The 16,160-nt window shown below is 40.6% G+C and overlaps 2 protein-coding genes across 7 annotated transcripts in view; one reads left to right on the forward strand and one right to left on the reverse strand.

Moving 5' to 3' along the window:
- Positions 1 to 16,160, forward strand: part of LOC149081482 (uncharacterized) — a 101,344-nt gene that overhangs the window by 63,039 nt on the left and 22,145 nt on the right. The window lies entirely within an intron of this gene.
- Positions 9,762 to 16,160, reverse strand: part of LOC149081485 (uncharacterized) — a 52,847-nt gene continuing 46,448 nt past the window's right edge. For 3 of the 6 annotated variants that reach the window (XM_089238415.1, XM_089238413.1, XM_089238414.1), the window contains 5 exons: positions 14,953 to 15,054; positions 14,715 to 14,831; positions 14,156 to 14,275; positions 10,309 to 10,425; positions 9,763 to 10,210 (listed from right to left, as the gene is read on the reverse strand). In XM_089238415.1, the coding sequence (XP_089094541.1) occupies positions 9,918 to 10,210; positions 10,309 to 10,425; positions 14,156 to 14,275; positions 14,715 to 14,831; positions 14,953 to 15,054 (749 nt within the window). In that variant the 3' untranslated portion in view covers positions 9,763 to 9,917. Of the gene's footprint in view, positions 10,211 to 10,308; positions 10,426 to 14,155; positions 14,276 to 14,714; positions 14,832 to 14,952; positions 15,055 to 16,160 lie in introns of all 6 variants that reach the window. The other 3 variants (XM_089238412.1, XM_089238410.1, XM_089238411.1) reach the window with 2 other exon arrangements.

Raw genomic sequence — 16,160 nt, forward strand, 5'->3', positions numbered from 1 at the left:
ATTTTGCATATATACCAAATGGGACCCGACTTAAACGATAGGCTACATTAAAATTTCGTCAGAGCAGGGAAAATGCCCCAAATGGGCAAGAAACTGTCGCGCAACAATAGTTTTTGGACCTCAACAATCACTTTCGGAACGTTTACTTTGGTTACCGTGGTTCCCTAGCAATGCGTTTCAGACGTGAATATATGCCTTTACAATGCTTTGCCACTTCTTCAACGGGTGCCAGAATATGAATAATAGTTTGTGCCTTTATAATGTTCTGCCACATTTTCAATACTCTCAGTAATGAGGCTTTTTTGAATAGACGTCATAATCATCATCAGCATCGCTTTGAGAGTCAGGAAAAGGGTGATACTCATAGAAATCAGTGTTAAAATTGCCGATTTTAATATAGAAATGCGGAAATTTGGTGGGGTTTTCTGTCACATCAATAATTTTTAAAATTTTATAGAATTCTCGATTTTTGAAACACTTAGAGATATACGAAAAGCTCAGGAGATTAAATATGAAGTAATTAGCCCCGGACCTACTTTTGAGTTAAAGTACACCACGGTGTACTTTAACACGGGTGACCAAGCTACTAGTTGCGGCCCTGAGTGCTTCATTCTCTGCCGATCGGCCACGTTTCTGTGATTTTAGCACGAGTTGGCGACCTTGCTTACTTTTCGCATCATTTTTGGCATCATTTTGGCGGTAATTAGCAATGTCCCGCATTTTCCCGTATTTCGAATCCTGATTTCCCGTATTTTTCTCGAACAAATATGGTTAGCTTAGGTATAGGATTTCAAGATCGTTTACAACAAACATCATTTTGCCATAATATATATCAATCTTTAAGAAAATTATCTAAAATTTGGAGGAACATTTTTTCACTCCTCAAACGAAATTTGGAGGAGTAAAATTGAATTTTGATCTACATATACAATACATCTTGACGTGTATTGGCGGACACTGCTGAGAATGTTTCCGTGTACACGGAGTTTACGCAGAAAAAAATTCATCATATTGTGCATTAAACATATTATTTTATTTTTTCATTCCGTGCAGATATCGATATTCTGCGCGCGAGACACGCATGTATTTATAAGAGCGTTGGCCTAACAGGCTTATCGTTCAGGGCAGTGAATTCGAGTAGTTAGTGGTCGAGAAAATTCAACTAGAATGGGAGGTGGGCCGTAAAGTTCGTGTAGCTCACTGGCAACAAAACTGTCAATCCGCCTCTGTACGCCTAGACCTGTACGCCCTCACAAAGTGGGGCTGACAGGATTCCAGCACGAGTGCCCGGGACGACTCTTATCATCTTTTATTTTTTCATGCAATACATTCACTACATCAGGGCCTGTGCCTCTGTATCTCAGACAAGGGGGCCTCCATTGCAGAATGTGGAGGCAATGGGTTTCAGCATGGGTAAGTTGGACATTAGCCCGGCTGCCCTAAATTTGAACGAAATTAATTCATCGAGCGATCAAATATCTTCGACCGTATTCGTGAATGTTTCCGTATTCCTACTTCCCAAGGCAATCTGGGAATGTAGTCACCCCGAATGTAGTGTTTTCGTTTTCTGTTGCTGCAACTTCTGTTAGCGAATGAAAAAGAATCGAATTTCAACACTCAATATGATTTGTTTGTTTCTCCAGACAGAGTACTAAGAATGACCATATGATGATGATGATGCCACTGTTGAGAGGGTATAAAAGCGGCAGACTTAATAGAGTTCCTTGAAAAGTTCGGGAGGTTGGTTGGGAACTTTGTGGTTGGGTGCCGAGTAGAGTTGAAACCTCTTTGGCTCCTCTTTATTTTTCAGGTACCCACCAAAATGGCCAACATTTCTACTACAGGTCTGTAGTAAGTAAGGTGAACACACATTTCCCATATTTTTTACTAAAAAATCATTTTTTTTTACGATGAAGATTGCTTGAATGATAATTATGACTGTATAATTATAAAAAATTTTATCTCACATAATTTTTTTTTCTATATATTTTTGGAGTACATTCTAAATTAAAGAAAATTTTTAGCAGCCCCCTGATTTCTCATAATAGGAAGGATGACCATATAGCACGTATTTTTGGCCATCGCTTTTTTTTTCTCAAATAAATGTCCCGTTTTTATTCGTATTTTCAACAAAGATTATGACTAAAATCGTATATGAAGATAATTATCATTAATTATAATAGTTATAACTTGAGGGGGAGGGGAACAATATGACTCGAATTTCATGGGATATTGTCCCGGAATATTTGCCATCACTACTTTACAAAAATATTCCGTTATGTCCCGTATTTTCAGCGAAGTCCATGGGGATTTTCATTCTGGATTGAAATTCTGTTTGATTAAATTTGTGAGGAACTGAGAAATTTCCTATATAATTGCTGAATACTCTACCTCCTTGTGCACTGTTTTCGTCCCACGCTCGTCAGGTCTTTGTTTGTTTGGTTGCTCAGTCACATGATTGCACATTGTTTTGGTCACTCGAATACTTTTTCCAGCATGGCCCAAGTCTTTGACCACCTGTTTATATATGTCATCGTTGAGACAGAGCGGCGGGCCATGTTTTGGTTAGGAGGAGGCCACTCACATGCTTGCACACTCTCTAGATAAGTCCTCCAAGTGCTGTGGATTTTTGTGCTATAACCTGTTCCATAACCCCACTATGTGCTATAACCCGCTTGGCCTCTTACCATTTCTGCAAGTACACCTGTGTCTCTAAGTCACCCTTTTAGTCATCGTATGCTTGCACACTGCTTTGGTCGCTCACATTCTTGTACACGTTCTAGTTCACTCTTTCGGTAGCTCACTGACATGGTTCCTTGAAAAAGCAATTATCTATAGAGAGGCCAAGGCGAGCTTTATAGGTCACTCTTTTGATCATTTAGACGTGCTCTAAGGGATCATTCTTTTGCACATGCTTGCACACGCTCTAGGCCACTCACTGACCTCTCAGATCTCATGATCTCCTAGATGTTCTTTGCCAACACCTCCTATAGCAAAAGCATTAAAAGGTGTTGCCTTTGCTCTGACAGCTCCCGCAGCTGGTGCCCATTTTTGTATGTACCGATTTTAAAATCACTAAACAGTCCTGGGAGACCATGGGCCGGCCGAAAGGTGAGCAGAGGAGAATCCTGATTTAATGGTCTGGGGAATCAGATGCCTGGAGAAGGCATTGCCCATGCAGGTGTCTGAGGCTACGGAGTCTGATGAAAGCCTTCTTCGGCTTCAACCCCCCCCCCCCTCCCCTCGGAGGTAGCAGTCATCTTTTGACAGGCCTGGGGTGAAGTCGGATGTACCATGCCTTTGCTCTGTATGCGACTCTTCTGGACATTCATGTGCTTCCTCGTGATCCAAGTTATTCTTTCGCTCACTCACGTGCTTGCAAACTCTATCACTAACTAACTAGGACAGTCACTAACCTAGTCCCTTGCTGTTTGGGCAGCTGCGGATTTATTGAGATTTATGCAAATTTTGCCGCCCTTATCCCATACTACAAACGTTCTTGGCTAATCATTCCTCAAATTTGTCGCCCCTGTGAACGTGCTGCTCTGTGCTGTAGGCCTCTAAAAAATCCCCCCTCCCCCCCGTAAATACGCCACTCACTGGTCACCAGGGACTCAACATAACTGAAGATAGAATAATTCAGAAAATTATATATTTTATTAATTCTGAAATCATTTCTTTTTACTGAAAAAATTTATTACCAATCATTTATTTTACTTATAGCGAAATAGCTTTAATTAATTAATTGGTCTACAATTATTTAATCGAGTTATTTATTCCACTAATTCCGTAATTATGAAAATACTTCTTGCATTAATTTTCAAAACAGTTTCTTCCAACGATTCCGAAATTATTTCTTCCACTAATTCTGAAAATATTTGTTTCGAAAATGATTTCTTTCAGTAATTCTGAAATTATTTTCCTATTAATTAGAAACTTTTATCAATTATTAAATAATTATATGAAAATCAATTAAGAAATAACAGAACTATTAATACCCTTATGTATAAACTTTTATAAACCTTATGTACTAACTTTTATAAACCTTATGTACTAACTTTTCACTCACTCACACTCTCACGGACTTCGTAGCTAGCTCCCCCAATCATTCGTCCACAAACTCGCCCGTTCACTCGCCCACTCATTCGAACAACCACTTGCTCACTCGATCGTTCACTCGCCCACTCATTCGCCCAACCACTTGCTCACTCACTCACTCACTCATTTACCCGCTCATGGACAAAGTAGCTCTCTCGCCCACTCATTAGCGCACCCGCTCGCCCACCCACTCGCCCCTCACTCGTTCCCCGACTCACTCACACAACCACGCGCCCACTCACTCGCTCCCTCACTCATCCGCTCACGGACTCAGTAGCTCACTCTCCCACTCATTCACCCACAAATCACCCGTTCACTCGCTCACTCACTCACCAAGTCACTCAATATTTCGCGCGCTCACTCTCTCACGGACTTGGTAGCTTCATGACGAATTGTTGGTCGGTGAATTTTCCGTCGATGAAATGCTGGTTAATGAATAGCTCACTCACCCACTCACGGACTCGGTAGTCCACTCGATGAATTCCGTACTCTCCTTCTCGCCCATTCACTCGCTCACGGACTCAGTAGCTTTGCTCGATCACGCGCTCATCCACTGGCTCCCTCACTCACCCGCTCAAAGACTCAGTAGCTCACTCGCCCACTCATTCGCTCTGTCACTCACCCGTTAACGGACTCAGTAGCTCGTTCTCCCAATCACTCGCCTGCTCACCCACTCACTATTTCAGTCGCTCACGAGATCAGTAGCTCGCTCGGTCACTCCACCACTCATCCACTCGCCCACTCTCTCACCTGCTCACGAACTCGGTAGATCGCTCGCCCACTCACCCTTTAACTCCCTCACGGGACCACTTCCCACTCACCCATTCACTCGCCCCCCCCTCACTTGCACCCTCACTCACCCACTCACGGACTCAGTAACTCACTCTTCCAATCATTCGCCCACAATCTCGCCCGTTCACTCGTCACTAATTCAGTCACTCGCCCACTAACTCGTTAAGTCACTCGCCCACTCACTTACTAAGTCACTCGATCACTCGTTCGCCCCCTCACTCATGAACTCAGTAGATCGCTCACTCGCTGCCTAACTCAATATTTAGCTAACACACTCGCTGACGGACTCGGTAGCTTCAAGACGAATTCTTGGTCGGTGAATTTGCCGTCGATGAATTGCTGATTAATGAATAACTCGCTCATTCACTTGCTCCCTCACTCACCCGCTCACGGACTCAGTAGCTCGTTCTCCCAATCACTCTCCTGCTCACCCACTCACTATTTCACTCGCACATGGACTCAGTAGCTCGCTCGGTCACTCCCTCACTCACCCACTTGTCCACTCACTCACTCACTCGCCCACTTGTCCACTCACTCACTCACTCGTTCACTCTTTCACTCGCCCACTCTCTCATCTGCTCACGGACTCGGTGGATCGCTCGCCCACTCACCCGTTAACTCACTCGCCCACTCCTCACTCACTCATTTACCCACTCACCCTTTCACTCGACCCCTCATTCGCACCCCCACTCATCCACTCACGGACTCTCCCACTCATTCGCCCACAAACTCGCCCGTTCACTCGTCACTCATTCAATCACTCGCACACTCACTCGCCTACTCACTCACTAAGTCACTCTCTCATTCATTCGCCCCCTCACTCACGGACTCAGTAGCCCGCTCACTCGCTGCCTCACTCAATATTTCGCTAACACACTCGCTCACGGACTCGGTAGCTTTATGACGACTTGTTGGTCGGTAAATTTTCCGTGAATGAATTGCTGATTAATGAATAGCTCGCTCACCCTCTCACTCATTCACTTGCCGTCGCTAGATGTCACGGCAAAAGTTGTCTGTAACAAATATAAGTAACCAAATCGACTTTGTACCAATGCCTAAAACATAGTAAAAGCTTAATACATTTTCGTCAGCTTATGGGGATGTCTTAGCATACAAAGACTCGTCGTTAGATGTCACTGCAAACAGTTGTCTGTAACAAATATAAGTAAACAAATCGACTTTGTACCAATGCCTAAAACGTAGTAAAAGCCCAATTTATTTTCCTCAGTTCATGGTGATGTCTTTGCATATAAAGACTCGTTAGATGTCACTGCAAACAGTTACTTGTCTGTAACAAATATAAGTAAACAAATCGACTTTGTAGCAATAAAACGTAGTAAAACCCTGATACACTTTTTTCAGGAGTCAGGAACTGCTAGCCCTGTAGGGACCAAGTTTTGTGCATGTACCCAGAGGTATGTGGAGTATACATCACAGTGTGTTCACAGGGCCCGGGTACCCAGGGAGCGGCATTGGACATATATCATCAATTGACAGGTTTCATTTCGAGTCAAGGATGGATCTCATTGTTTTCTTGCTTTACATTGCACATTGTGCATTTGCTTATTGTGGTGCATCGTGTGCTGTATTGCTTGCTGTAATGCAGCGTTATTGTGTATTGTGGTGCATCGTGTGCTGTATTGCTTGCTGTAATGCAGCGTTATTGTGTATTGTGGTGCATCGTGTGCTGTATTGCTTGCTGTAATGCAGCGTTATTGTGTATTGTGGTGCATCGTGTGCTGTATTGCTTGCTGTAATGCAGCGTTATTTTGTATTGTGGTGCATTGCGTACTAAAGTGCTTTGCTTATTGCGATGCATCGCGTAATATGCCGTATTACGAATTGTGGTGCATCGGGTAGTATGCTGCATTGCTTATTGTGGTGTACTATGTTACTGATTACACACATCACTGATTGTGATGCTTTACGTGCTGTAGTGCACTGAGTGTTGTATTGCTTATTGTAATTCAGTGCTTATGGTATATTATGGCTTATTGCGTATTATGGTGCTTTGCCTTATTACGGTACATCGCGTATTGTGCTGTATTTTGGTGCTGCATTGCTTATTTTGTGATTAGTGTGTATAGTGCGTTAATGCTTTTGCTTATCCTAATGCAGTGCTTATTATTATGTATTGTGGTGCAGTGAATATTATGGTGCTTTGCCTATTGCGAAGTATCGGGTATTTTGTGCATTACTTACTATTACACTATTTCGTGCATTACTTGCTATTACACTATTCTGTGCATCACTTACTATTACACTGTTGTGCATTACTTACAATGGTGCACTTCTTATTTTGCTGTATTGCCGATGGTGGTGTATTGCGTTTTGTGCTGTATTTCTCATTGTGGTGCACTGCATATAGTGGTAGTATTTTGCTTTATTGCCGATGATGTGCTTTGCGTGTTGAAATTCACCGCGTATAGTGATGCGTTACTTATTGTGTATCGCCTATCCTTGTGTATAACGTATGTATTGCGGTGCATCGAGTATTATGCTGTATTTATGATGGCAGTGTATTAAGAAATCAGAGTGGGAAACCTCGCAATTGAATGACTATTTTGGTGCACTGTAAATATTAGTCAATTGCTCATTCTTATGGATTACGTATTTCAGTGCATCACGTGCCATATTGCTTATTCTAATGCAGTGCTTATGGTGTATTGGGGTTCATTGCGTATTGTGGTGCTCTGCATATTGTGGTGCATTGCTTATTGCCCTGTACTGTCTATGGTGGAGGTGTATTTCTTTCTATTCTGTATCGCCGTATTGTTTTGCTTATCGCGATGGTGGTGTATTGCTTAATGTGGTGCACTGAATATAGTGTTGCATGCTTATTGTGGTGTTTTGAATATGGTGGTGCACTAATTATTTTGCTGTATTGCCGATGGTGGTGCATTAAGTGCTGTATTGCTTAATGTGGTGCCCTGAATATAGCGGTGCATTGCTTTTTACGGTGCCCTGAGTAGGTTTAACTACTTATTGTACTGTATTGCCTATGATGGTTGGTGCATTGCTTATTGTACTGAATCACCGATGGTGGTACATTGCGTGTTTTATGTGCCGTATTTCTTATTGTAGTGCATTGCAAATAATGGTGCATTGCGTATTGCAGCGCATCACGTGTGGTATTGCTTATTGTAATGCAGTGCTTTTGCCTTTCCTGTGGTACCCAACTTCGAGGCGCAAATACGAGCCGATCTGCCCATTAAAAAGTCTCGTCACAGAGAGCAAGAGGCCTACAACGATAAATTATTCAATCATTACACTTGACTCGTAGTTTGAAAAACTGGTGGCAGATGGCTGTACTACACATAACAAGTAGAAACAAACTTTACGTCAGGATTCACTACACGTACACGCACATTCCCGCATGTACTAATTCGTTAGAGGTTCTGCAGAGGAATATAGACGAGGTGCATGTGTGGTTTAGTAGTAGTAGTAGTGCTTTTGCCTTTTGCGTATATTACGGTGCTTCGCTTATTGCGATACAACACGTATTCGAGTGCTGTATTGCTTATTCTAATGCATTGCTTATTATGGTGCATTGCTTATTATGATACATTGCTTATTGTGTGCCATGCATCACGTGCTGTATTGCTTATTATGTATTGCATATGCAGTGCGTATTTCGTATCGTGTTGTATTATTATGCAGTGCGTATTTCGTATCGTGTTGTATTATTATGCAGTTAACGCGATGCATTATTATGCATTATGCAGTTAACGCGATGCATTATTATGCATTATGCAGTTAACGCGATGCATTATTATGCATTATGCAGTTAACGCGATGCAATATTATACATTATGCAGTTAACGCGATGCATTATTATGCATTATGCAGTTAACGCGATGCATTATTATGCATTATGCATTATAATGCATCGCTGATTATAGCGCTTTCTTATCATATTTCAGTAGTTATGGAATTGGTATGGAAGTAGTTATGTATTGTGGAACTTATTGCGATGTATAGTGCTGTATTGCTTATTGTGGCGTATTGTTATGCATTACTTGTTGTAGTGTATCGCGTGCTTTATTGCTTATTATAATGCAGTACGTATTTCGTATTGTGGTGTATTGCGTTTTGGGGTGTAATTGCGTTTTGTGCCGTATTGCGTTTTGGGGTGTAATTGCGTTTTGTGCCGTATTGCGTTTTGGGGTGTAATTGCGTTTTGTGCCGTATTGCATCTTGTGGTGCATTGCGTATTGTGGTGCAACGCTGATTGTGATTACGTATTTTAGTACGTTATGCGCCGTTTTGCTTATTATAATGTCGTGCCAACTGCTTATTATGCTGTGTTGCTTATTGTGATGCACTGCAATATGGTGAATTGCTGATTGTGGTGCATTGAGTATTTTTATGCATCACATATTCATCGAGTGCATCGCGCGCGCTGTATTGCTTAATATAATGCAGTGGTTATTGCTATTGTGCTGTATTGCTTATTGCAGTGCACTGCAAATAGTGGTACAATGCTGGTTTTAGTGCATCGCGTGTTGTATTGCTTGCTTATTATACAGTCCGTATTGCGTATTTTGCTGTATTGCGTATTGTGGTGAATTGCTTATTGCGATGCTTCGCTGATTGCAGTGCATTGCTGATTTTGTTGGTTGCGTACTGTTATTACGTATTATAGTGTATACGTGCTGTATTGCTTATTGCACCTGATTGGCGCGCACTCATTTTTGCAATACTCTTATCTAAGTTACATAGCCTCTCCATTCGCTAGTTATTTTCAGGACTTGAATATGCTTCCTTGTATATAGGAAAGCAAAAATCGATCGATATATTGAACGAAAATGCATAGACAGTTGACAGTTTCAATCAAGTCGAATGACAAGACACATTATAAATCCAAAATTTGTGATTGAAAACTTTTATATGCATACTAACAAATTATTTGCATTACATCGTCGAAAAGTCTCTGCAAATATACATTAATATAATACATTCCGTTCGATCGTATGGGTAAAAATCTTTTAGAAAATAAATCGTAATATTTTTAATGTCACTTGTGATCAATACGGTCGGAAAACTCGAGTTCTTTGCATGACGCCGTCCAAAACAAGCGGAAATTTCCGTTTCTGAGGACAGCGGCAATAACCGACTTTCTGTTCGAAATCGAAACCGCATTCTCCTCCTTTGCAGAATGAACAGATTATTTTTCCTGGTCCGTCTTCGCACCATTTTATTTTGTCACATTTCGGTCCCGTGAACCATTCCTGACAAGTGCAAGTGTACTTGTCACCAGACAATGCATTGCAAACTCCACCATTGGCACACGGGTTAGGATCACACGGTTTATAAGCACCTAATTGGAAAAAAAGAAAACAGGAGTTTTAATTTTTTTAAAACAAGTGTATTAAATGGTATTTCACAACTAACTCTTATATATTCGGTGGTATTTACCATCAGTGCAGTTCTGCCCAGTGTGAGTCGGAGGACAGACGCAAACGTAATCGTCTCCGCGTCCACTATAGCACGTTCCGCCATTCATGCATGGATTCTTTGAGCAGGGCGCCTTCACTAAATTCAAAAATATCCACAAGAAAAACAACGCATTATATCAGATAGATCAAGGGTGTTCAACCTTTAGGAGAGTGAGTGGAAACACTTCATTGATCGGAAAATGTATCTCGGGCCACTTAATTAAGTCATCTGGAACACACCGCAGTTTACTAGTGTGATTAGTAAATACACCGCAGGCAGCTTGAGTAATCCGTAAATGTACCGCGGGTCATTTAACCCGTCCAGTGTTACTGACGTAATATTACGTCGGAAGTTCTACGGAAGAAATACACACAAACACCATATTTTTTTCGCTTGCCAAGTATTTGCGCCAATTTGAGTTAAGAATGTAACCTGGAGACTTTTTTGTGTAAGTAGATAAAAATACGTTCTTCACTCTATAAATCTTCTTTCCCCATTTTTTTCCCTATATTCGTCATTACAGTAGCCGCTCCTCCCCACCTTGAAATCTGACTGTACCATTTTCACTTGTTTTTATTGTTATTACATGTGCAGTTTGTATTTTTATTCTTCCTGTATTATAATGGTATCAGTTTTAACAGAAAGTTTTCGCAAGAAATTAAATAATTCATTGGGAGTGAACAATGTAAATTTACAAAGTAATTTATAAAAAATGAATACACACGAATGTATATTTAGCCTACATAATTACTTAAATTGGTTTTACTGTACTGTGTCCCACATGTATCAAATACATATGTTGTTAACTATATAAACATCATTAGCCTTCTGCAGTTAAGTGAAATATAGACACAGATACGAGAAATAATTCAATCACTTATGTTATATACATCATATACACATGTATATATCTACTCTATAATATAAAATCACAAACTCGAAAAGGGCCTGTTTCTAAGCAACCGAAGTTAGTGACGATTTTATGTTACGGAAATGGGTGACGGAAAACTGTTACGATTATGGGTCGAGTTTTCATTTAACTCTAGCATATATCGGGACCCATTTGACCTATCGGGACCATGTTATGTGTATGTACATAGAGGGCCCCACATCCTACAACGGGGCCCCTAGGCTGGAATTTAGATGGCGAGCCCCAAACCAGCTTTTCAGGGGGGGGGGCCCTCTGTGGTTAATTTATAATTATAAATTAATCACTCAATATTTCGCCCGATCTCAATAATACCTATAAAAATATTGGGTTTAGGCCCCGCCGCACAATATTTTCGAGCCCGCCCCTCAATATTTCCAATAACTTCACGCATTTGCATATTGAACACGATATCGTTTTTACTTTGATAACGCACTAGTCAGTCTTAAATCCTCTCTGCAAAATTTTCCTTGTGAACGATCCCCTCAAGCATAGGAAAAAAATGGGAAAAGAAGGATTTAGAGTGAAAAAAAACTTGTTTTTATCTACTTACACAAAAACTCTCCAGGTTACATTCCCATCTCAAATTGGCGCAAATACTTGGCAAGCGAAAAAATGTGATGTTTGTGCGTGTATTTCTTCACTTCCGATTTCTAGAACTTCCGACGTAATATTACGTCAGTTAAACTGAATGGGTTAAGATATGCAAAAACGAACTTAACTCAAAAAAGTCCTAGTAAATATCGACCCAATAAGAAATTTAGAAAAAAATTTAAAAGGCATTTTGACATAAAATAAATACAAGTCGATCAAAAATGAATAAATAGTCGGTTTTGTTCAGGATCAAGTTATCTGGAACAGCTCCGCAGGTCACTTAACACTGTATACCCGGACGGTAAAGTACTGCTTTGATGGGCTGAGCACAATTGTTGATTGAATTATTGATTGAATTTTATCATTGATTGAATTGTTGACTGGATATTCATTATTGAATCATGCATAGTTTGTGGATGTTGTCTATTCGCATAATTAAATTTTATCTCATTTCATGTATATTTACTACGCTTATGTTATATACTATACAATGCTTACATCGTATCATCATGTATGTACGCTATATATCTTACGTTTCGTGGCATCGCTTTTTGTCTAGATCATTCCCAGAGCCCATCTGTTATAAAAACTCTGACGTTGTACCCGGACACCTGCTTATCATCACATTATGTAGACTTTCTCAACTGCTATACGAAACGCCATAATTATTGTTATTCATCAATATATTCATGTGTTCGAATGTATACCGCCGGTGAATCCACTAGTGCGCAACTGAACTTTGTATATTCAAGTGAACTTTGTAACTTCTCCGGATTTGATCTCATCATCATGGACTATAATATCCATATCTAAATATGTCTCTAACTGGCAATGAAAAGTCCCCCTGGCTCATTCAGTCTTGTGATATTATTAATACCAGCAATTGATCAATATCGATAATTCCCACTTACATATTTATAGTTCATTGGACCTGAATTCGTACATGCGTGTATCCTGTTTTTCATGTTCTATTTTCAGATTCGGAGAGAAGTTGGTGTTGCAGATTGGCTGATGGTTGGGGACAGAGTACAGTGATTAGGGCGGATGGCTCGGGATGTTTTCGTTGGGGCGATCCGCTCGGGCTCCTTGACGGCCGGCGGGGGTTTCCGGGGACTTTTGGGGTGTGATTGCCGTGAGTCAGAGGCGATGGGGGCCCCGGTGGGGTTGGGTTCTGTGGCTTACGGGCCGAGATTCCTACCGGGCCCGGACATCAACAGAGTTTTTCCAGCATGGCCCAGCATCTAGGTAATCTGCTTCAGAGCTGGGCCATATTTGGTGTTAGTGTTTGTCGTGGGTGGGAGGTCGGCCCGTGGTCTTGGCGGCTAGCGGGGTTTTTCTTTTTTCCAGCAAGGCCCAGCCACTAGGTAGTCTGCTTATATCTCACAAGGGACAGAGCGGGGGCCATGTTTGGTGTTTGTATGACCACTTTTACTGACGGTATCTACAAGAACACGATGAGTATAGTTCCGACAGCAGGCAGTAAAAACAGAAATCGTTTTTCTTTCTGTGGGCATTTTATCTTTGCCGGGTAGCATTAGGAAGAAGTTTTGCAGTAGAAGTTGATTCGCGTGATGTTTATTTGATTAAGTTTAGTGACTGATTGCCAGTTTATTGATGCTATTATTTTTTATTCTCTTCTATACAGTACAAGTAAGCATTCCCTACATTTTATTTTCTATCATAGAGTCAAAAATGGATGCCAGTACTGCAAAGTACCACCAGGAAATGAGAATATATTTTTTTTTCCTATAGTAAAAATGATTTGAATGTGGAAAACATAATAATGGGGGGTAGATTTTTTTTACTGAGGCAACTACATTGAGACTTCGAGATCGAGATGGGACGAAAAAAGGCGTTGTAGCACCTATGATACGAGTGGGCGGAGTGGACAAGGCCGATAAGGTGCGCTCACTGTATGACAGGGACAGAAAGTCGAAGAAATGCTGACACAGACTGTTCTTGGGACAAGCTCTTTCCCACAAAATTACGTTTGTTGTCACGTTTCACATCAAACGACACCGAGGCCTACATTTGGCCTCGAGGGCGACGGGTTGAGCATGTATCAGATAGATTATTTCACTGTGTTATATATATACACACACATTTCAAAATTCATTTCAAGTTATCGATTTTAGAAAATTAATTGGTGACTGATTGAACATATTTTTGTGTCGCTGATTGGGATGATATCGTTTTGTGATTTCCATCGGAATAGGAAAGGAAAGTAATGAATTAGTTTCACATTTTTATTATTGAATACTTGATTTTAGAAAAATGTATAGTCGGTGATTGAAAGAAATCTACCTTCAGTGCAGTTCTTCCCCGAATGAGTCGACGGACAAACGCAGATATAGTTCCATAGCTCTCCGCTGAAGAAACATTTGCCTCCGTTCTGGCATGGCCGATACAAGCAAGGATTATTCACTGAAATGGAAAGCATCAACCACACAATAAAACTTTCGTTAAGTTGCTTCAGATCGCTATTGTTAAAAGTTAATACAATGACTCTGCCGCCGGACTAATCCCGATCTCTTCCAGCCCAGCTTCGCAGCAGAGTCTGGTAAAGGTTAATACAGTGGAAACTCACATAACGAACACTTTCCCGTCAGTGGACAACCCTCCGTTAACGATCATGTACTTGTTTCAGTTATGCCGACAGTTTTCAATGTATTTTACATCAACGGACAAATACCTCTGTCTGTTATCGAGAGGTTCCATTGTAACAAGACTATTTTATTTTTACACTGTATGTAAGACGTAAATAGTAGAAAATATTTCGCATTCTAGTTAACAGAGAACTTTTGATTGGACGACGAGCTCAATGTTTACGCATTAATGAGATTAATGAGCCATATGTAATTACCCTTTTCGCATGTATGTCCCGAATGAGTAAATGGACACGTGCAGCTGAATTGGAAAAGTCCGATATTTTTGCAAGTTCCACCGTTCAAACATGGCGACGAACGACACTGGTCGATTCCTGGAAACAAAAAGATATTTAAAAGAGTACCATTTTTTTCATATCATTCTGAATGGATCTCTCTCTCTCACCAAACCATAAAACTTTGTCGTTTTTTAGATTTATTACAGTGAAGACTCACCCACACATTTTCCGTCTTTTTGGATAAAGTTTTGCCTGCACTTGCAGTTCTTTTGATCGGAATCAAACCAGCAACCATCACTCTCTGGTCCACAGTCACAGGCTGGTTTCGTAAAAGAAAGAGAAAAGGGTCGCAGCTTTTGCAGTTTATATTATAATGCAACACAGCGGTTCTCAACCTTTTTTCGGATCCCATTCTGGTGTATAATTTGTATCGTGGAGCCCCGTAGATAGGAATATTTGTTATTTATTCATCAAAGTTTATGATTTATCTTTATCATTTCAAAATATTTATTTATTTATTTTTCAAATTCAACTGTTCTTTTTTCCTAGAGCGGCTGCGGATCCCCCGGGGAGTGCACACGGAGCCCACCAAGGGCTACGCGGAGCACAGGTTGAGAACCGCTGTTCCAACAAGACTTAGTAGAATCCATACATCCTCATGAAACGAAGCAAATAACCAGGGCCGCAACTAGTTGCTTGGTCACCCGGGGCAAGCGCGCATTTCGACGCCCCCTTATAATGTTGAAGTTTCAGAGTGAAATTTGCGACCGCTCGGCTCCAGCTCCCGGGGCACGAGACCCGTCTGCACCCCCTCTAGTTGCGGCCCTGCAATTGACCACACATTTTTAACTTCAAACAGCATGAAAATGAACAAACATGCAGCTTATGTGGAACTAGAAGCGTCATCTCACGCTACCAATTTTAAAAGTAATCAGTTTCATCTATAGTTTCAAATAGCTTAATGAACATAAAGCTACGATCAGTCCTTGCAGAAAAGCGACATCAAATGCAATGAAATCACGTGACTCGGTGAAAACAAAGTTCGTTTGCCCATAGAAATGTACAGTTCGGTTTCTAAACACTGGGTTTTAAAAATTAAAGAAAAGGATATAGAGAGCTCATCTAAAGATGAAAAAAGATTAAATTATATTTATTTCATTAATATCGGAATCATTTCTTTCATTAATTCTTGAAGTTTCTTTCATTAATTCTGGAATTATTTCGTTTATTAATTATTATTTCTTTCACTACTTCTGGAGTAATTGCTTTCATCGATTCTGGATTTATTACTTTCATTAATGCTGAAATTATTTCTTTCATTAATGCTGAAAATATTTCTTTCATTAATGCTGAAATTATTTCTTTCATTGATGCTGAAATTATTTATTTCATAAATTCTGGATTTATTGCTTTCATTAATGCTAA

Source organism: Pholcus phalangioides, unplaced genomic scaffold, assembly GCF_987345545.1.
Source record: "Pholcus phalangioides strain wild (caught in Gottingen) unplaced genomic scaffold, Ppha-v1.0 ptg000010l_1, whole genome shotgun sequence".
Lineage (NCBI taxonomy): Eukaryota > Metazoa > Arthropoda > Arachnida > Araneae > Pholcidae > Pholcus > Pholcus phalangioides.